The sequence below is a fragment of the Lethenteron reissneri genome, chromosome 42 (genome assembly GCF_015708825.2).
Source record: "Lethenteron reissneri isolate LAM-NWPU_2019-01 chromosome 42, ASM1570882v1, whole genome shotgun sequence".
NCBI lineage: Eukaryota > Metazoa > Chordata > Hyperoartia > Petromyzontiformes > Petromyzontidae > Lethenteron > Lethenteron reissneri.
In genome coordinates, this window is record NC_083820.1 from 318,299 (window position 1) to 340,406 (window position 22,108).

The following is a 22,108-nucleotide window of genomic DNA, read 5'->3' on the forward strand; positions in this document are numbered from 1 at the left end:
CCCCCTTCGTAAGGTCCTGCCGTGCCAAATTCGGATTTCTGCTCACGGAGTTTCTGTACCCCTCCATTTTGTGATTGTCGTAATGTACCTGGCTTGCATTGTGTCGCAATCAATAAAAATAAAACATACCACTCCTTTGCAAAGAGTGTGCAGTTTTTTTTTGCTTTTCCTATTGCGTTGTGGAGAATCCTCATTTTCGATATTATCTATGGGAACCTTTTTTTGCCACCGGTATGAAGATGATGAATAGAAAGAATAGGCTTTTAACCATTTATCCAGCATGAATAGAGGAGAGTCCATGATGTTCAAACACCAAATAGACACCTATTATCACAAGGCATCATCAAGGCTGCATTAACCACACGTCATGCTTGTAGTATAACATGCTAACAGGATTTGAGGACCTTGAAACTGATTGACCTGCACCAGATAAGAACATATCATCATCATCGATCTTCCACGAAGCTTACTGTCCACAACCCTCAAACCACTTGATGATGATGATGATTGTCACGATGCTGTGACTGATCACCCATAACTTAACCATGGTATATATATAACAACTCATTGCACCGATTCACAAATTCGAAGGTGTTGAATCATTAAAGCGTTGATTCATCAAAGCGATGATTCACTACTTTGCTTCTCCTGATGCGCTCATCTTGCTAATACAACCTTTTCCAGTTACGATGACGTACGTGTACATCATAGAAACGTAACCGGAAAAAAAGATAAAATAAAATAACTATCGATACCGAGTCTCCCACAAGGCCATGTGGGAGGGTGTGTGGCACAGTTTGGTGCCAGCTATCTTAGAGTGCGGTGATCGAGTCGCGATGGTTCATTGCGCGGAGTATGTCTTTAAAAACAATGGCGCAACGCCCCTCTAAATAAAATTAACGCCAACCACTTACACGTTCCGAGATTCAGCAGTGAACAGGACATTGCAGTCGTCTAGGAACGGGAAAGGGTTAACAACCTCAATGTACAATTATGGCTGTTGCTCTGTGAACACGTAGGCTTTCGTGACCATATTATTCATAATAACGGTTTCCTCCAGTTTTTTCCTGAACTTTTAGAATTGACATGCGTTTGAAGTATTTGGCTACTATACATTTCCACGTGATAGTAAGCCGCTTCATTGAGCCATCTTTGTGATAGCCAGGTAGCTTCTGAAAAAGAGCTATACAAATCAGTGAGCCTTACCTGGTAAAATTAAAGTTTTAATACGAGTCTTGATGAGTATAGGTCTCTGTGCATCGCTTTGGTTCTATACGAGTCTGTGAATCTGTGTGGGCCTCTGTGGGTGTGTTGGAGGTTAAATCCACATTTACAATCTGCTGGTAATTGCAAAAACTCGCTTCATCAGGTGATTTGCCAACACACCGTTGTGCTGAAGTAACTAATTGGCACGTTTTGTTTACGTGACAAACCTTACTATTTGACCGTGTCTGGTGCGTGGCTGATTTAACGACATTTATATTTACGTGATCTAATCCCCATAAAAACCCTTTATTATGAAAAATTTGATAAGATATTGCTATTCTAAATGTATTGCTACAGAAGGATCTAAGCGGAGCCCAAAATGAAACCAAGAAAAATGTTTCAACATAGAAGACGACCTGATAATTGCAGGCAGCGATTTGGACACATGTACGATAGACAACAGGAAACTTTAGCATGTGTTGTTCGGAAAAATTGATGGAATTGAAAAAAGAAGAAGACCTAATAGAGAATGGCTTGACGACAGAAGAGTTTGGTGCCAGAAAGATGTGGCACTACCTGAGCATACGGTCACAAGACGGAGAAAAATGTAAACAAATAACAAAATGTACAGTGGACACCTACTACGGGCTATCTGTCCGTGGATCGTGATGATGTTAATAAAAAGTTTCATTTTAGTTTTTTTAGTCTTACCAGAGAACTCCCACGAAGAGGGCGGTCCGTATGATCATCACGCTGATGGACACGGCCACACTGGGCATGAGCAGCTGCAGTTTTGCCATGCCGTACGTGACAATGGCGGGCACGGTGAAGACCACGTCACCGACGAGGGCGCCCACCAGAAGCACAAAGCGAGCCCTCTCTCTCAGGACGCGCTCGCCGGAGACCACCGCCACCACCACGCAACTAGCGCAGATGTTCACTGCCCCGCCCAGGATAACCGCGGCCGGGATGATGATGCTGAACACGAACGTGTAGAGCAGCTCCACGTCCACGCCGGATGGACCAGTCGCAGCTACGGACGTCAGGTTGGAGTGTAGGGTTGTGACTATGGAGGTCAGGTTGGTGTGTAGGGTCGGGGCTACAGAGGTCAGGTTGGTGTATAGGGCTGGAGCTACGGAGGTCAGGTTCGTGTATAGGGTCTGGGCGACGGAGGTCAGGTTGGTTTGTAGGTCCGGGGCTATGGAGGTCAGGTTGGTGTATAGGGTCGTCGCTATGGAGGTCAGGTTGGTGTATAGGGTCGTCGCTATGAATGTCAGGTTGGTGTATAGGGTCGTCGCTATGAATGTCAGGTTGGTTTGTAGGGTCGGACTCCCGCCACTTGTTCCATTAGCCATGGTTGCTGTGAGAGACGTCAATGACAATTACAAGTCCAGTAGGTCACAGCTGTGTAGTAGCTATGTGTGGGAGGAGACCAGGGCACCTGGAGAAAACCTACGCGTTTGTATGTGTAGGTATGTTGAACGTCTTTCGCACGGTACGTAGCCAACCGTCCTTATTTGAGGTGCGGGGGAAGGACAAAGCAAACACAAAAAGCAGTTCTAAAGAAATTAGTTTTCAATCTAGATAATTTAAAAGAGCAGCACTCCGGTGGCTTCTAATATCGGAAGAGCATTCTAGATAGCCGCAGAAGCACATATGAAAGCAGCACATTGCGGTAATCATCTTTGTTTGATGTGTAGCCAAAATCCACTGCCGTGAGGATGACTGGAGCTCGTGTGAGGATTTATATTCCTTGACAAGATCAGCAATGTATTGTGGTTCATTTGTGGCAAACACTTTGTGTAATGAGATGGAATGGGTAAAGTGGAATGGAATGGGTGGAGTCCACATTTAGCAGTTCCGCTTTCTGCTGGCAGAGATATACAGGGTATGGCTCCACCTCGACGCCCACCCACAGGAAGGGAGTGTGGGACAGATGGAGAATCGTCTACACACTGATGTACAGCACTCTCCTGGCAGAGCCAGGACATGGCTCCTTATCAACGCCCACAGGAAGGGAGTTTCGAAACATGTGTGTACTCCACTAACTCTCGCCTATGCCTCTTGGATTACAGGTCACGTGCAGCAGAGCCACCACCAACCAGTTAGATGGTGAAAAGAATACAATCACCTTCCGTTAAACACATCTAATGTAAGACTCGGATCAATTCGTTATTCAGGGTAGTTCAATTGACATTGATATAAACGCGTGTGAATGAACAGGCATCCCTCGCATAATGCGCGACATGTCTTCCTGGATCGCGCTGTATGACGCCTATTTTCTATAAACATTCATGTTATACCGGGGTGTTGCATTACCAAAGAAACATTACAGTTGATCATCAATTAAACGGCGTGCGATTATCCGTCTTTAAACATTATCCGGTGGTCCTAGGCCAATCCTGCAAAACCGGCAAAACTGCTCCAAAGGCTGTAACCAGTCCGGCGATTAGTGCCATGTGTATGACAAAAAAAGTAGCTACGCTTGATGTCAGTGTCAAATATTATTTACAGTACATTATACACTACATACAACATCTTGAACAATGAACATACTACACTATATACATTGTTCACGACTAATAAATAAAAACAAAATATACAGTGCGATCCGGTAAAAAGGCCGTTTAACTCGGCGTGCCGGTCGAAAGGCTGCACCAGTCCATTTATCGTCAAACACACGTTTTTGAAACAAGAGCGTAGTACCACGTCCATCACCCCATGCAGCATTTTTGAGATTGGAGTAGTAAGTAAATACAATAACGTTTATAGGATATTTATTTGTGTCTATTTGTATGTTTATGCGAATCTAATATAGTAAACAAATGTAAAACCTATTACTCTTTGGTTCTTTCGGTAAAGTCATGTTTTGATTGTAACACAATCAATCGTCATTAAGTAGAACTAAATTTGAGAGAGAGACAAAACAGACACGGAGACACACAGACACGGAGACAGACAGACACAAGCAGAGAGACAACACATAGAGACCCAATGCCTCTGTCGTGGCCTTAAATAGAGAAAGGGGGTGGGGCAGAGAGAGAGGTGGGTCTGCTGGAGCAGAGAAATTAGCATGTCAATGAGAGAGTTGTGTGGAAATCCACACCCCGGGTCGTTAACTGTATGTTAGCCGACTCCTGTATGGCGCTGAGTCCTGGGTCACGTACCTTCGTCACCTGAGTCTCCTCGAGCGTTTCCATCAGCGCTGCCTCCGCACAATCTTCAATATTCACTGGAGTGACTTCGTCGCCAACACTGAAGTCCTCAAGTCAGCGAAGGTCATCAGCATCGAGGCCATGGTCCTCAAGACACAGCTTCGTTGGGCAGGGCACATCGCCAGGATGGAGAACCACCGCTTGCCTAAGATTGTGCTGTATGGGGAACTGTCCTCTGGCCATCACGACATAGGGGCACCACGAAAGCGATACAAAGACTCCCTGAAGAAGTCCCTCACTGCTTGCTGCATCGATCACCGTCAGTGGGCAACACAAGCAGCTGATCGCAACTCCTGGCGGCACACAGTCCACCAGGCCACCTCCTTCGAAGATACCCGCAGGGCCCGTATGGAGGACAAAAGGAGAAGGAGGAAGAACCGTGATCCCTCAGCACCCATCCCAGATGAGACCTATACTTGCAGCTGTTGTGGCAGGACCTGCTTGTCCCGCATAGGCCTCTTCAGCCACCAGCGTGCCTGCAGAAGACGTGGATGTCCTTCCTAGATCTCCGTTCGCGAAGCCAAGCCATGATGATGGAGCCGACTCTCTGCTTTGCATTGCATTATATTTCCAAAAAATTGCTCAGTTTGTTTTCTCAAACTGCCTATTTCTCTCTAAAAATATACCAGGCTCTCATCGGTCCATTCGCTCTTTCTCTCCCCCGGCCGCTTCGGGGTAGATTTCCACACAACTCTCTCTAAAATGTACAGACTTGCTGGTTCTTTCTCTCCCCCTGCCGCCGAGGTGTATTTCCACACAGCTCTCTCATTGACATGCTAATTTATCTGCTCCAGCAGACCCACCTCTCTCTGTGCACCCCCCCCCCCCTCTCTATTTAAGGCCATGCCACAGAGGCATTGGGTCTTTGTGTGTCTATGTTGTGTGCCTCTCTCTGTGTGGTCTCTCTCTGCTTGTGTGTCTGTCTGTCTCCGTGTCTGGTCTCTCTCTCAAATTTAGTTCTCCCTGATGACGATTGCTTGTGTTGCAATCTAAACGGCGTATTCTATTATTTAATTTATTTTCTTTCTACGTGACTTTACCGAAATAACCAGAGTAATTCCTGCAGTCACGAAAGCTTCAAATCAAGTAAAACATTATGTGGTTATTTTGATAAAGTCACGTAGATAGAAAAAGAATAATAATAAAAATAAAGTGAATACAAATTATAAAATACAAATAATACATTAATTTAAAAAAAACACTGATGTGGACTGTAGCCTGGTTCTTAATCGTGATGAGCATACTGGCAGTCTATAATGTAGACTTTTCTGGTTATTTCAGTAATGAAAAAAATGAAAACAAAAACCACGACGCAACACAAGCGGTCATCAGGGAAAAAACACACACACAACACCGAAAAACATGTTATACAATAATGTGCAAAAATATATAATTTTAATTATGATGATTCGTGATTCTCTAGCGTTTTTAAAAACCTGGCGCCCCCTTCCTCCGAAAGCCGACAAATAATTATTATAATAATCAATGATCGCCGGTCAGTATAATTTCATTTAATGATTTTAGCCATGGAATAACAAAATGTATAAATATAAGACTAAATATTATTAATGTTACATCCCTAAAGAATGCGTCGCCTGAGAATTCACGCTATGGGGGGGGGGGGGGGGGGGCGCGTTAACGCAAGGGACGCCTATGCTGCCCGCGGGAGATAGCCCCAACATTAACAAGCTGCAACTTGTACAAAATTCTCTGGCGCGTGTTGCGGCAGCTACTGCAAGATGGCACCGTGTTCGTCCAGCGCTCGCCGAGCTGCACTGGCTTCCGATTGGCGAACAAATGCGTTATGAGGTCGCACTCATTACACACACACGGTGCTTGCCACAAATTAACCACAATACCTTGTTGAGCTCCTCAGGGAGCATAAACCATCACGCGAACTCCGGTCATCCTCGCAGCAGCGGCTTTTGGCTTGCCACCAAGCAGACGGTCACCGCATCGTTCGCTTTTGTGGCTGTTTGGAACGGTCTTCCGATATTAAGCCACATGAGCTATGTACTTATAAATCATCTATGTTGAAAACGAATTTCTTTCGAAAAGATGTTTGGGGCCGTCCATAAATGACGTCACGCGATTTGACGATTTTTGACCCCCCCCCCCCCTTCGTCACACAGCGTTACACAAAGTCAGACCCCCCCCTCAAATGATGTCACAAAGCTCTGCCCCCCCCCCCGCCCCCAAAATAAAAAAATATGCTTCAAATCGCTTTAAACTATTGTCATTCTCATAGGTTCTTTCGGTAAAGTCACGTAAGTAATAATAATAATAAAATAATAATAAATGAAAATAACTCAATTAAATCACGACGTTTCGGAAGCAACACAAGCCTCCGTCATCAGGTGTAACTACTCCAGTAAAATTACTGTAGTGTGTGAAGAAAGCTAGTCAAGACACGTGTTTTTATATAGGGTGCTGGGCAGGGAGGTGCCAATGATTCGGGGGGGGAGGGGAGATAACCATCTCGGTGCTTGTACACTGCAAGTACGGTTGGCTCCTCCCTGCCCAGCACCCTATATAAAAAAACACGTGTCCTGAATTGTTTTCTTCACACGCTACAGCAATTTTACTGGAGCAGTTACACCTGATGACGGAGGCTTGTGTTGCTTCCGAAACGTCGTGATTTAATTTAGTTATTTTCATTTATTATTATTTCATTTTATTATAATATTTTTTTACCTACGTGACTTTACCGAAAGAACCTAAGAGTATGAATCCTTGCAGTCACGAAAGCTTCAAATCTAGAACTATTGTCATTGTAGTGCGTATTACTGGTAAGAACCTCCTGGTTACACCAGCCCACAGGGGATTAGTGGTCGTCCGTCCGTCGTGCATCCAAAAATGGGAGGGGTGGGGCTGGGTGGAGAGGGGCTGGGTGGGGAGTGGGAGGGGTGGGGCTGGTCACCCCGTGGTACCCTTATAAAACTCAACGTCTAACTCACTCACGCCGGCTTGTGCCCGCCCTCAGTCGGGCATATTTGCGGAATACACCACGCTGCCGTTGACCGAGCAACCCAACGTTCCTACCAGCTCCCTCCGCAGGAATGTGTTTAATGCGGCGCTGCATTCTGATGTTGTAGGATAAAACATTTATTAAAAAGTCTATTTAACCAAGTAGAACGTGTTGTCTATATTTATTTAAAGTTGCGCATTTTGATGTGACGTCACATTTCTCAAACCCCCCCCCCACCCGTCACAGTTCGTCACAAATGTCTGACCCCCCGCCCCTAGGTGCGTGACGTAATTTATGGACGGCCCCTTTGCGTTCAGTTTGTTGTCCTTCCAACCCCTCCGATTAGCACGGTTGGCTACGTACGGTGCGAAAGAAGTCCCACATACATACAAACATACACGAGAGAGTATTGATTTCAGCATGAAATGTACATGTGGTTGAACTTCTTTCACACCATAAGTAGCCAACCGTGATAACCGGAGGTGCGGGAAATGAAAATAAATATGCAATGCACAACCAGCACCATTATAACGTGGAACAGTCGCCCCGTTATAACGTGGGACACACCGTTATAACGTGGGACATGCGCCGTTATAACGTGGTTTCGAAGCCGTCGATGACGGACGACTTTCTTGAGCTGCGCCGCTGAGCGGCACAGTAATCCAGGAAACGCAGTAGCAGCGTTCCCTCTGTTATTTGTCCTGCCATCTCACTGCGCGGTGTATGTAGTCGTAACATCGTACCTCACCACACTTGAGCCTGATATTATTAATGAGGAAATTGTTTTCGCTTAACATGTTCTCCGCTTAACACGGAACTTTTCAGGAATGCACCTACCGTTTTAAACGAAGACTCGCTGTACACAACAAGCATGTCAATGTCACATGACACATTTATATTAACTGTAGTGTCCGTGTTAAGCAAACAAAGCCATTCCACTTCCGCATTATTAGAAGTCCATTTTCTAAGATGTTCTCTTGCAGGTCCAATGGGATATTCCATGAAATACATTTAAAGTCCTTTCGACAGTTTTAAGTCTTACTATCGTGGCTCGGGAAAGAAGACCGATGTCCAGATTTAATTTTGCAATACCGCAGTGATCCACAATACAAATTACATGTGTACCATTGGGGGCGCCGCCGTGGCGAGATGTTAACTACCTAGCGTTGTATATGTAGTGACATAGAACGGTCACTACTGTGTCGGCCCGTACGAGGGCTGGGAGCCGCAAGGGGGTGCCTGGGGGGGGTCACGTGGTGGAGGGATCCGGGACCTTCCCAGAGGTGGGGGGAAGGGAGGCGTGGCCTGGGAAGGGAGGCATGGCCTGGACAGAGCCAGCCACGCCTGGGCGGAGCCGGCCACGCCTGGGCGGAGCCGGCCACGCCAAAGCAGATATAAGCGTGGTGTGAACGCGGAGCGAGGCTGTTGTACTGTACTCCAAAGTGAAGACATCATCGGTCGTCAAGTCCCGAGTCGTCGTCCTGGGCCAGGCAGGCCGTTGCCTGCCTGGCCCAGTCTGTGTCGTGTTCCAGAGTGTTAGGGAGTTGAGGAAGGTGGTCACCACCTCGTGTACAGTGTTATATTACTTACCGTTTAATAAATAGTGTTGCCTCCAAGCTGCGTGTGTGCACCTAATACGAACCCACTACATTTGGTGTCAGAAATTGTGGAAATATAAATATTGCTAGGTGTTATCCTAGGGAAGTAAAATGGGCACACGAAAAACAAATACAAAACTCACCTGGACGCCTTCGTATGACGGGGATGGTGTGACGACCATCCTTCGGACAGCCCCGGGGATGGCAGCCCCGGTGACAGAGAGAGAGAGAGAGAGATGGCGCTGCACGCGGAGCGGCGGGACTGCCATCGCACCGCTGCTTCGCCGCCATCGGGAACGGAGCGATGGAGCCGTGGGGAGAGGACACCGTCGTCTCTGCGGGGGCTGGCGGGGGAGGCTCGGGCATGCGGGCCACGCGGTGGGGCCGCCAACTCGGCGGCTGGTCGGGGCGCAGTTCCCGCCAAAACGCCGCTCCCGCCAACTCGGCGGCTGGTCGGGGCGCATTTCCCGCCAAAACGCCGCTCCCACCAACTCGGCGGCTGGTCGGGGCGCGGTTCCCGCCAAAACGCCGCTCCTGCTGCCGAAATGCCGCTCCCGCCGACATCAACGCCTGCAGAGGGGGAGTTCCAGTCTTCTGCTCGAGCGCGAGAGGTGGATGGGTTCGCAAGAGCAGGCCGTGTTCACCATGAAAGATTCTTCGGGCCGTCCCAGTGCTCCACCTTGCCGCCCTCCGCTATTCACAGTCGCCAGGCGAGTCGTGACATTACAAGCACCCGGCCCCAAGAAAAATAATAATAACTTCACCCATCTTGCGTGTGCCGGGTTGCGATCGCGGGTGTTTTTTTTTTTTACTCACTGGTTTGCGGAGCGTGTTCGTCCGATTGTGTGCATGATAAATTGACGCGGCTTCCATGCGGGTGTCTGCTTGTAACAGTGTTGTTAATTACGGCGTCCAGATCGGTATCTTCTGGGTGTAGTTAATGATTAATACAGGGAGGAACAATGTTTCACACTGCCCACCAGGGATTATTTAGCTGTCTGTCTGTCGTACATAATATATAATACACACAGCTCTTTGATTCGTGGAGAACTTACAAACAGCTCTTTGATTGGTGGAGACCTACTGCCGGGTACGGAGAGGGGAGGTGCCTAAGGGAGGAGGGTCAGGGGAGGGGCCTAAGGAAGGGGGGAGTCAGGTAAACAGCTCTTTGATTGGTGGAGACAGGGGAGGGGCCTAAGGAAGGGGGGAGTCAGGAGAGGGGCCTGAGGGGGGGGGGTCAGCGGAGGGGCCTGAGGGAGGGGGGTCAGGGGAGGGGCTTAAGGATATGGGGGGGTGCTCAGGGGAGGGGCCTAACAGAAGGGGGGTTAGGGGAGGGGCCTAAGGGAAGGGGGGTCAGGGGAGGGGCCTGAGGATATGGGGGGGGGGTGGTCAGGGGAGGGGCCTAAGGGGGGAGGGGCCTAAGGGAGGGGGGGGGGCGATAGTTCAGGGGGCTGTCTGCCTGGCTACCTAAAGTCAAGTTATCTTTTATACATACAGGTAGGAACAATAGGTTCCACACTGCCCACCAGGGATTATTTTTCTGTCTATCGTGCACAAATGCGCTGTCCAACCAAGTTCCTACCTGCCCACTCCGAAGGAACGTGTTTCGTTGTTTGGTGTCCCGAGCTCCGTTGATATCCTGTAGGTTGCCGTGTTAATGACTCGTGTTGTTACGTCGTTTTGTTGCGAAATCGCCATTGTTATTGTGTATACTGTATGGAGTTTCGCTCGTGATTGTCACGTGTAACTGTCAGAAACTTTGATCGTCATTGTTGCCAATGTACAGACCGTATGGAGCTTTGCTTGAAATTGTTAACAGTGTATGGAGTGTTGGGTACTTGCTTGTGATTATTTACTATGTACGGATTGTCTGGAGTATTGATTGTGTGTGTTGCCATGTGGGGACTGGATGGAGCATTGCGCCAAATGATTGACTGTACGAACTTCGTATACTGCATATACTGTATTAATCAATTCGGCGATTCTTGGGGTTTGTGTCCCGTTTTTTTGCTCTCAAAATTCGAATGCCCTGAGTCCCATGGTTAATGTTGAAGGGGATTTTGAAATGACAGGTTCGGTTTGTTTCAAACTCACTTGTTGGTTCCTGTCCGTTGTTGCACAGATGATGTCTTTTGTGCGGGAATGCCCCTTGTGTTCTACATGGATCGGGGGTGCGTTTCCGTTAATTGCCGTCAAATTGCGTTGCTCTCTCCACTCGGTTGGTACAGCTGCATGCTGCAATGCGAGTCTCGGAGATGATGTGTACGGATACGGGATGTGAGGTGTATTGTTGTGACCATTGAATATTCGGGATCGTCACAAATTGTGCGTACCTGTTCGGCATTGAATCAGTTCTGTGGGGGATCATAATTCAAATTGTATGTGTTGTGATGGTGTTAAATTGCGATGGTGACATGCTGCCAGGGATTTGGAATTGTGGTGCTGGCTGTCACTTATCTTGGGGTGCAGATCCTGACCAGGATGGCCCAGTGAGAATTGCGTGTCTAACACGAACATTGTGGTCCCGCATGCTGTGTCTGACGGCTTGACCTGACGGCCCGGAGATCGAGACACTCCGTGGCTTGTCTAGCCTAGTGGGCTGTGCGCTCACATGGCTCAGAGAGTGTGGTCCCGTCATGCTATGTCTGACGGCTTGACCCGACAGCCCGGAGATCGAGACACTCCGTGGTTTGTCTAGCCTAGCGGGCTGTGCACTCGCATGGCTCAGAGAGTGTGGTCCCATCATGCTGTGTCTGATGGCTTGACCTGACGGCCCGGAGAGTGAGACACTCCGGGGCGCGTTGAAAAAGTGGGCTGGAGATTCGTAGTGTTCAGGTGGAGTTGTCCCGTTACGTTGGGACTGTATCCCTAAGTTGTTAGGGTGCATGTTGTGCAGTAAGTGAACGATGGGTCGTCTCAGCTCGGTCGGTACAGCTATATGCTGCGATGCGAGTCTTGGAGAGAGATTGGGTTAAAATCCCCCCGATATGGCCGACGCGTGCTACTGGTTGTGACGCCGCGTCGGAAAGGCGGTGGGGTTGTAACATGGAAATTCCTCCCCGATATGGCCGACGCGTGCTACTGGTTGTGACGCCGTGTCGGAAAGGCGGTGGGGTGCTAACATGGAAATTCCCCCCCCCCCCCCCGATATGGCCGACGTGCGCGGGTTTTAGGATGGAGACGCCATGTCGGAAAGGCGGGGGGGGGGTGCTATTGGGTGACTGTCATGTCCGAAGAGCGGAGGCGAATGTTCGTTGAGTGATGCCTCAGGAGGGTTTGTTTCTCGTCACAGGAGGCAGTATCTACCTGGCACCTTGGAGTCGCCGGTTATGCCGACCGGCTATGGACTGGGGGGGGAGTGGAGCATGCGTCAGCTACTCCTGCTCCTCCTGTTCTTGACTCCTGGGGGGAGGGGCCGTGCCCTGTGGGCCGCTTCTGGTTCCCCAGGCCCGGCCACATTGACTCGTTGAAGACTGGCTGCTCTACATGTCTCTCAGACTCCTTGCTCATTGCCTACGCCGTCGTTCCAATGGCCACACTCACATGTCGGTGCATGTGTGATTCTCACGGAGGGGGGGGGGGGGCTGTGCTGGAGCGTAAGTGGGTTAGCCAGTTTTGATGTATATTTGTTGTTAATTCCCCATTTTCTATGCGGTTCCCTTCCTTTTACCCTCGTCGATTCTGTATATATTATATGATTGTATTTCTTATCGGTCGCCGGTCATTTATTGATGTTGCTGGTTCGGAGGCACACCTTTTCGATGTTTCACAGTTGTGTTACAGCCGGGGACGGCTGTGTGTTTATACAGGGGGGGGGGTGATGTAGTGACATAGAACGGTCACTACTGTGTCGGCCCGTACGAGGGCTGGGGGCCGCAAGGGGGTGCCTGGGGGGGGTCACGTGGTGGAGGGATCCGGACCTTCCCAGAGGTGGGGGGAAGGGAGGCATGGCCTGGGAAGGGAGGCATGGCCTGGACAGAGCCAGCCACGCCTGGGCAGAACCGGCCACGCCTGGGCAGAGCCGGCCACGCCTGGGCAGATATAAGCGTGGTGTGAACGCGGTGTGAGGCTGTTGTACTGTACTCCAAAGTGAAGACATCATCGGTCGTCAAGTCCCGAGTCGTCGTCCTGGGCCAGGCAGGCCGTTGCCTGCCTGGTCCAGTCTGTATCGTGTTCCAGAGTGTTAGTGAGTTGAGGAAGGTGGTCACCACCTCGTGTACAGTGTTATATTACTTACCGTTTAATAAAGTGTTGCCTCCAAGCTGCGTGTGCGTGCACCTAATACGAACCCACTACATATACAGGAGGTCGAGGTTCGATCCCGCCTGTATATTTAGAGTTTGCATGTTCTCCTCGTGGTTCCATGGATTTTTCTCCAGCTTTTCTCTCTACATTCAGAATCAACATGAGTTCAGAGTCTAATTGCATGTGATAATCCACTTCGTTGAGGAATGGTATGCTACAACTCCCCCAGACACAGTGCGCCAACCACTGCACCACCGCTCCCCCCACACACAGCGTGCTAACCACTGCGCCACCACTCCCCACACGTGCAGTAACCACTGTGACAACTCCCCACACAAGCATGCAGTGCACACAAACACGGTGTGCTTACCACTGTGAAACCGTTCCCCACACGCACAAACGCTCCCACACACGCAGTGCGCTAACCACCGCACCCCCCCCACACACACACACACTGCGCTAACTACTACACCACTGCTCCCGACACATACGGTGCGCCAACCACTTAACTACCACTCCCCACACACGCAGTGCACTAACCACTGCACCACCACTCACATACACACACATGGTGTGCTTACCACTGTGCCACCGTTCCTCGCACACACACACAGTGTGCTAACCACTGCACCAACGATCTCCACAAACACTGCTAACGACTACACCACTGCTCCCGACACACACCATGTGCTAACCACTGCACCATCACTCCCCACCCACACAGACACTAGTAGGAGGTATTCTCTTTGACTCCAGCCTTCGGGGATAACCACACACTGGGTCCGGACAGCCAACAACATGCTGCCAGACCCACAGCTTGAAGAGGGTGAAGATCACAACGACAACAGCACGACGAGTTCCATTCCAGATCATAGCAGCCGTTGCCCAAGTCGGAGCGCGCTTTATATCCTGAACAGCGTGGCCAGGCTCCGCCCTCGGCCCCCCCACACCCCTCTGGATCCCCCAGATGGCGCCGTGCCTTGCCCACAGGTGTCACTGGTAGAACAGGCTGTTACCCCTAATTATATTGTCTACCAATTTCCCAGCGGCACGCGCTCCAGTGACTTATTCCACGTCACTACATCACCACCCCCCCCCCCATGAAAAAAAACCCAGCCATCCCGGCTGACCTCCATACATTGCGCAGCGGAATGACGAACACCGCAATATACATGGAGGGAAGGGGCCATGGTGTGTGTGTGTGGGCGATGTGAGCAACGGGGTCGGCGCAACGTACGGAGTTCAAACTAAAGCTTCGTGATGCCGTCGGCGGAAGTAGATAAGGATGCTAAGATTAAGCAGCCTTTTGTTATGCTGACGGGGGTAAATTGCGCAAGCTAAAAATACTGTGGACTACACATCGCCCACACACTCACCATGGCCCCCTCCCCTCCCTCCATCCCCCGCGACTAAATAATTTCTCATCACAGCCATCTCTTAGACACACTTACATGGTTGTGCTTTCGCTACGTTGTCCCCACCTGAAGGACGCTTGTGTTGCGCTCGAAACGTCGTGATTTAGTTTAGTTGTTTTCATTTTATTAAATTTTTTACCAATGCGACTTTACCGAAAAAACCAAAGAGAACGTACGTCCATCCCTGTCGGCCACATCACACACCCGGCCATCAGATGGTGGAGATGAATTTCCCTAATAAGGTAGAAAATATGGTTTCAGTCGTGATGGGTGCACATACCAATGCCTGCGACCAACCTGGATCCGTACACACTGCGGCCTCCCAACTTCAATTATCTTCACCGGGCCCTGCCATGGCCTATGTATGTAATTTAGGAGATGTGCCCACGGGCACCTGGGGGCAAAGCAGCCATGCCCTTTCCCCAGGTATCCACAATTTCCCTGATTCCTTAAGTCCAGCCAATTTCTCATTTGCAGCCTGCTGTTTGGCCGAATTTCCCCGGGACGCCTCCCGTGCTTCTGTCAATCACTTCAGGGTGAGGCTCATCATTCCCGGCACAGTGACTATTTTTGCTTGGCTCAACATTTAACTGGGCTTCCAAGGGGGGGATTGCATTCTCTCCCATACATAAAAACTGGGGAGAATCCGGTAGAGGCATGAGGGGCCATCCTATAGGCCGCAAGAACTCCCGGAACGTGTAGGTTCCCAATCAGACTGTGCCTCATTGACTTGTTGGCACAACATGGACGTAAGTGTCCTATGTAAACGCACTACCATCCTGTCAGTCTGGGGATGGTAGGGAGAGGTTCGAATTTTCTTCATACCCAACAAATCACATACCTCTTGCAATAGTTTTGAAGAAAAAATTCGGCCCTGGTCCGTAAGGAGACGTTCCGGGACCCTCTTATCTAATACATAACCATGCAGGAACGTGTCCATAATGGATGCCCCCGACTTATCCGGTAGGGGCCATGCCACCGGCTACCATGACAGGTACTCTACCCCTACCAGTAAAAATGTATTTTCCCTCGGAGTGGTAGGAAACGGCCCGAGAAGGATGTTGAGGACAACGAGCCCGTTTACACGGGACACCCCAATGGACTGCAGCGGTGGTCGGGTCAGTCTCGGCGGGGGCTTCCGGCGTGCACATTCTACAAAACCCTTAAACACGTTGTGAGCGTCCTCTGCCATCCCGGGCCAAAAGAAGTCCCGGTTGAACGTAGCCAACGTTTTCTGCACCCCTAGGTGCATCAATCGCACATGGGCAGCTCTCGCCACTCTACCCCACAGAACATACCCCCTGGACCCTTCCCATCACTTGTTGCATCAACACGGCGCCGTAACTTTAGTAACGAGGTGTACTGCACTTGGAGGCGCCCCCATTCCTTGCGCGCAAGACCAATAGTATTAATCGCACACAATCCCCAGTGCGGGTGGTGGAGCATCCACCGATGCTACCACAGTGCCCGGCTCCCCCGCATCTACCTGCTTAACAATGGCTGGCGCTCATCAAACATGCGCACTGGCTACTCGGCGATAACCGTGACAGAATGCCAGTGTTGCAGTGAGGTAACCCTGTCCTATAGGCGACTTCGAATGAATAATCTTGCACGATTTCCAACCATCGCAAGAGTTGCGCGGACGGCTGGTCAGCGTGTAGCACACGTATTGCAAAGCTGTGTGATCTGTGCACACCATAAACTGCCTACCGTAGAGGTACGGGTGGTACTGTTGTACAAAGTGCACAATAGCCAACAACTCACGGCGCGCAACACAATAGCGCTGCTCTGCGGGGGACACCTGGCTACCGGAAGCGACCACGCTCTCCACCCCGTTCTTCATCTGTGACAACACGGCGCCGATCCCCATATCACTGGCGTCCGTATCCAACATAAACGGCAAGGAAAAATCGGGGTATCGAAGGGAGAGTGCGTTAACGAGGCTGTTGTGCAGCATAACAAATACGGCTTCTTCCTCCATCCTCCACCAAAACCTCTGGCCCTTTGCTGTGAGAGCATGGAGCGGTTTCGCAACTGTCGCAAACCTGAGCACGAAGCGGCAGTAATACGACACAAACCCCACAAAACTGTGGACCTCACCCACCGACGTAGAGGTCAGCCACTTACGCACGCAGTCTTGTCAAGGTCCGTGGTGATCCCAGACTTGCGAACAATGTGCCCCAGGTATCGAACCGATTCTTTCAAGAAGTAACATTTCTGTGGCTTGAATTTCAAATTAGCTGCCCGCATTTTAATAAATACCGCACGCAACCGCTGCAGATGTTCCTGGAACATGCGGCCAAAGACAATTACGTCATCCAAATAGATCAGACATGACTCCCATTGGAGCCCCGACAGTACCAACTCCATAAGTCGCGGGAATGTGGCCGGAGCCGAGTGAAGCTCCATCGGAAGCACGTTAAATTGAAACAACCCTTGCAGTGTCCAGAACGCGGTTTTGGGTTTTGAATTTTCATCCAGGGGAAAACTGCCAAAACACTGATAATAGATCCTGGGTGGAGAAAAACCGCGCCCTTTTTAACCAGGACAATGGGAGATCCCCACGGTCTGGTTGACGGGGAGGTTATATCAGCGGCCAACATATCGTCAACCGCCTGACGAACGTAGTCCTTTTCCTTCGGACTAAACCGAAATGAGTTCTGACGAATGGGAGTGGTGCCACCCGTATCAATATGGTGACGCATCAGGGACGTGCGGCCCACATCGAATTGACCCTTATTAAATACATCGGAGAATTCCCGAAGCAATGCCCGCAACTCGCCCCTCTGCTCCCATGACAAATTCCAGATTACCCATGCACAACGGATCCATCCACGAGTCATCCAACATCGCTTCCCATTCAACCGCTGCCACGATCCGAGTGGTTACATTATCTGTATCCTCACAACACACAGCCGTCGTGTGGGCCAACACCGTACCAGCCTGTATGACCGCGGTATCCAGCCTCACATGGAATACTTGCAGGAAGGGCTCCTGATCCCCCCTCACTATCGTCCGAGCCCCTATAAAAGTGAGCCCACGAACTGTTCTATTCGAAGGGGTTAAAAGAACCCCACCCCCAGTGATTTTCTGCTCGAGCCGCTTCCGCAAGCCTCAAGGGTACGAGCATCTGTGCACCCGGGGGAACCCTAACAGTTTCACGCACCAGGGCCCGAACCACAGCGTTAGCCATACACCACCCAGTAGGGGACTCCAAAAACCTCAACCGATGCCCCGATGGTAACTCCACACAACCCTGGTCAATTAAAATCCAGAGGGGCATCCTCTTCCAAAAATCGTCCAATAAACAAGGCACCGCCAATGAACGTGGAACCAACACCGGGCCCGTCCTTTCTATATCCTCAATCCGTATTAATGCTTTAATTTGTCCCACAATGCCTAAACTCCCGCCATTAGCAGCAACACATGGATTATCTACCGGACTAAGGTAACCCACCATCGATGGCAGAGTCCTAAAAATAAACTCGGAAACCATGGTGCCGGATGTCCCCATATCTATTATCATCCGCACCTAAACACGCTGCACAAATCCACATACCGTGGATCCCACTCCCGCTGCCATGACACGGTGTGCCAATGCGGTCCATTGCCCGGACCCCAGTGGCCAACCATCACGCACCACCTTCGTACCCCGTATCCCAATGAGGGACGATCGCGTGTGCAACCGACACTGACTGCAATGGGGATGCATGAGGTGGCTGTGTCGGCCGGGTATGTGACGCATCGCGACCTGCCTTTGGACCCAGAGGAGCGGAGGCTGGCAGGGCGGAGGACGGCAAAGCCGGGAAAAACTGCCCCAAATCACCATGGCAGCCCCTGGAGATGTGGCCTGGCAGGCCACACCTGAAGCAGGTAACGGGGCCCCGCCATGGCGGAGGCAAGGTCCCCCTCCGCTGGTCCCGTCGTCGTCCAGCTCAGACTCTCCCCTGTGGGCTCGGTGCTCCTGGTCGCCCTCTCCCAGAAATCCAGCCCTAGTCGCCACACCGGCACGTCATCACAGGTTACAGTGGGCCTGGATGCATCGGGCTACCTGAATCAAGGACAGGTCCATCCTCCTCTGTGGCAGGCAAAAAAACTTCCATTTTCTGAGCCAGCGTGAACAGTTTCTCTAGCACCTGCTCCATCCTTGGGTACACATTGAGCCAGTGACAGTAGTGCGGTGCGGAAGGCGAGGGGTGTTTCGGTCTCCCCCCGACTTCGCATCACGAATTTCCGCCGCACTTTGGACAGCGGGTCAAAAACTGCCGCCAACTGGCCATGTCTAACGCCGTGTCGTTCAGTCCGCCTCGGAAATGGAAAAAAACACCGTCAAGGCTGCGTCGTCCAGTGTGGTGGGAAGAATATGTAGAGCCTCCGCATCGGACCACACCGCGAGCTCGCCAGAAGGCCGCCAAATCACCCCCCACAGCCGAAAATTATTTGAGAAACGGCAGCCGCTGCGCGAAGGAAGGCCCCCCCAGACAAGCCTTCCGCGGCAGGTCACTTTTGGCCAGACTTGATACCCGCCCTTGGTCGGCAGTGACGGTAGAATCGCTCGTTCGCTGCCCCCAATTCACAGCCCCCTCCACCAGCTCTTCCTTGCCCAGCTGCCCCACCAGGGCCGTCACCGTGGAGAGCAGCTCCACGATGCACGCGCTGAGTGCCTGCAGCCCTTCTCTAGCTGGTGGCGGCATGGGATCGTCATCCTTCACCCGCTGCCCCGCCAGGACTGCCACGCCGGAACCCCTCGCCGGGGTCGACTGCCAAGGCTGCCCGAGAACCCTCCTGGCCGTCGTCCTCTTCGCTCGAGGACGTTCTGATGAGAACCATCCTGTTCGTGGATTATGCCATAGCCTATTTCCCCCTCAAGGATTCGAAAAAAAAAATTCCTGACAACCCTACAATATAAAAAAAATGCTGTTAACACTCCTGACACCAAATGTTGTGTGCTAATTCACAGACACTAGTAGGACGTACTAGCTCTCTCTCTTTTATTCCACCCATCACAGCCTTAGGGGATAACCACCAGGTCAGCACGACGAGTTTCATTCCAGATCGCAGCAGCCCCGGCTGAGTCGGAGCTTGCCTTATATCCTGAACAGCGTGGCCAGGCTCCACCCTCGGCCCCGCACCCCTCTGGATAACCCAGATGGCTCCATGCAACTGGTAGAATGGGCTGTTACCCCTAATTCTATTGTCTACCAATCTCTCAGCAGCACGTGCTCCAGTGAGTCATTGCACGTCACTACACACGCACACATTCACACGGGGCGCTAACCACTACATAACTCTCCACACACACACATTGTGCTAACCACTGAGCCACCGCTCCGTACACACAGGACGTTTACCACTGCTCCCCACACACACAGTGCGCCAACCACTGCACAACCACTCCCCACACACACACGCAGTGCACTAACCACTGTGCCACCACTCACACACACACAAAGTGCCCTAACCAATGAACTACCGCTCCCCACACACGCACACAGGACGCTTACCACTGCGCCACTGCTATATACACACACACACAGTATGCTGACCACTGCACCACCGCTCCCCACACACACGTGGTGCACTAACCACTACACCACAACTCTTCCCACACACAATGCGCTAACCACTACACCATCGCTCCTCACACACGCACACTGCACCACCGGAACCCGAACAACATGCACACCCTCCAGTCGTTGGCAATCGCGACAGGGCATCGGCGTTCCTATGGCGAGAACCCGTGTGGTACGTAACATGAAACAAGCCAGCATGATAATTGGCCTGACAGCTGGTCCACACGCAGCGCATATTGGAGCGCTGCATGATCGGAGCACACTTCAAATCGCCTACCGTACAAGTAGGGGCGATATTGCTGCACAAAAACCATAAATGGCCAGCAATTCACGGCGTGTAACACAGTACCACTGCTCGGCCGGAGACAGCACCCTACTGCCGTATGCAACAACGCTCTCCACCCCGTTGACAACCTGCGACAAGACGGCACCAATTCCAGTATTGCTAGGGTCCGTATAAAGGATGAACGGCAATGAAAAATCTGGATAATGCAGGGCAGGGGTGTTCACCAATCCATTGCGGATAGCACGAAATGCAGCCTCCTCCACCCCCCAATTACACGTTCCTTCGGAGTGGGCAGGTAGGAACTTGGTTAGACAGCGCATTCGTGCGATCCGTGTCACGCGGGGCAAGCTGCGTGGAGCGGCATGTCATGTGGTGCCGAGCCCGCCCGAAGCGCTCTATGAAATACAAATTGAGGGCGTGGCTATGCACGACAGACAGACAAATAATCCCTGGTGGGCAGTGTGGAACTGTTGTTCCTACCTGTAAAACTTATGACCCTTAGCCGTTAACGCGCGAACCCGGCAACAAAACGGTGATAGTACAATGGAAAGCCGATTAAACTGCGCACCTCACTCACCGAGGTGGGGGTCAGCCAATTTCGAACGCATGCAGTTTTCTCCGGGTCGGTCACAATACCTGATTCATTAACAATGTGGCCAAGATACCGAACAGATGTCTGGAGGTGACATTTCTGAGGTTTAATTTTAAGGTTAGCCGCACGCAGGCGGACCAAATGGTCATCGAAAGTGCGGCTGAAGACAATTACATCATCCAGATATATCAAAACACGAGTCCAACTGGAGACCCGCCAGGAACAGTTCCATCAAACGTTGGAACGTGGCTGACACAGAATGGAACCCCATAGGAAGCCGATTAAACTTGAACAATCCCTGAGGCATACGAAAGGCTGTTTTAAGTGGAGGCATCGTCAAGCGGCAACTGCCAGAACCCGGATAGGAGATGGAGGGTAGAAAAAAAACCATGCCACAGCCAACGCGTCAAGCGAGTCATCCATGCTAGGGACTGGTGGATGGTGAGATGATGTCTGCGGCCAACATCTCATAAACCGCCAGCCGGACATGTTCCTTCTCCACCGGGCTCAGCCGGTAGAGGCCGCGTCGCCCGTATCAATGTGGTGACTCAGGAGTGACGTGCGTCCAATATAAAATTTTCCCTTGCTAAAAATATCCAAAAATACACGCAAGAGCACCCGCAGCTTCCCTATCTGGTCCGAGGACAAAGTTCCACTCTCAGCACAAAGTTTGTCTATCCAACCCTCATCCACATCCCAGGATTGTCGCGTGTAAGACTCAGCACCCACATTCCCTATAACGCCCCCTTCCGGACGCGCTGGCGACGCATGAGCCAACAAAGTATCCTCCTGGATGACCATAGTGTCCAACCCAGCATTAAGAACCTGAATAAAAAGGTTCCTGATCGTTGGATGCTAACGTCCAAGCCGCCACCAAAGTCAGTCCGCGACTGACCTTGTTAGAAGGTCCCAAAACAATTCCGTCCTCCGTAGCCCCCAAATCGAGCGGCTTCAAGCGGAAGGGTACTAACATTTGCGTGCCAGGAGGGATTCTCACCGTTTGGTGCGCG

The 22,108-nt window shown here is 51.0% G+C and overlaps 1 protein-coding gene across 3 annotated transcripts in view; it reads right to left on the minus strand.

The window, feature by feature from the left end:
- LOC133352958 (uncharacterized) overlaps positions 1-22,108 on the minus strand; it is a 68,864-nt gene that overhangs the window by 26,050 nt on the left and 20,706 nt on the right. Inside the window, exon 2 of one of the 3 annotated variants that reach the window (XM_061568987.1) lies at positions 1,918-2,718. The exons of 1 other annotated variant lie outside the window; for it this stretch is intronic. In XM_061568987.1, coding sequence (XP_061424971.1) covers positions 1,918-2,561 — 644 coding nt within the window. In that variant the 5' untranslated portion in view covers positions 2,562-2,718. Of the gene's footprint in view, positions 1-1,917; positions 2,796-22,108 lie in introns of those variants that run through there. One more of the 3 variants, XM_061568986.1, reaches the window with a different exon arrangement.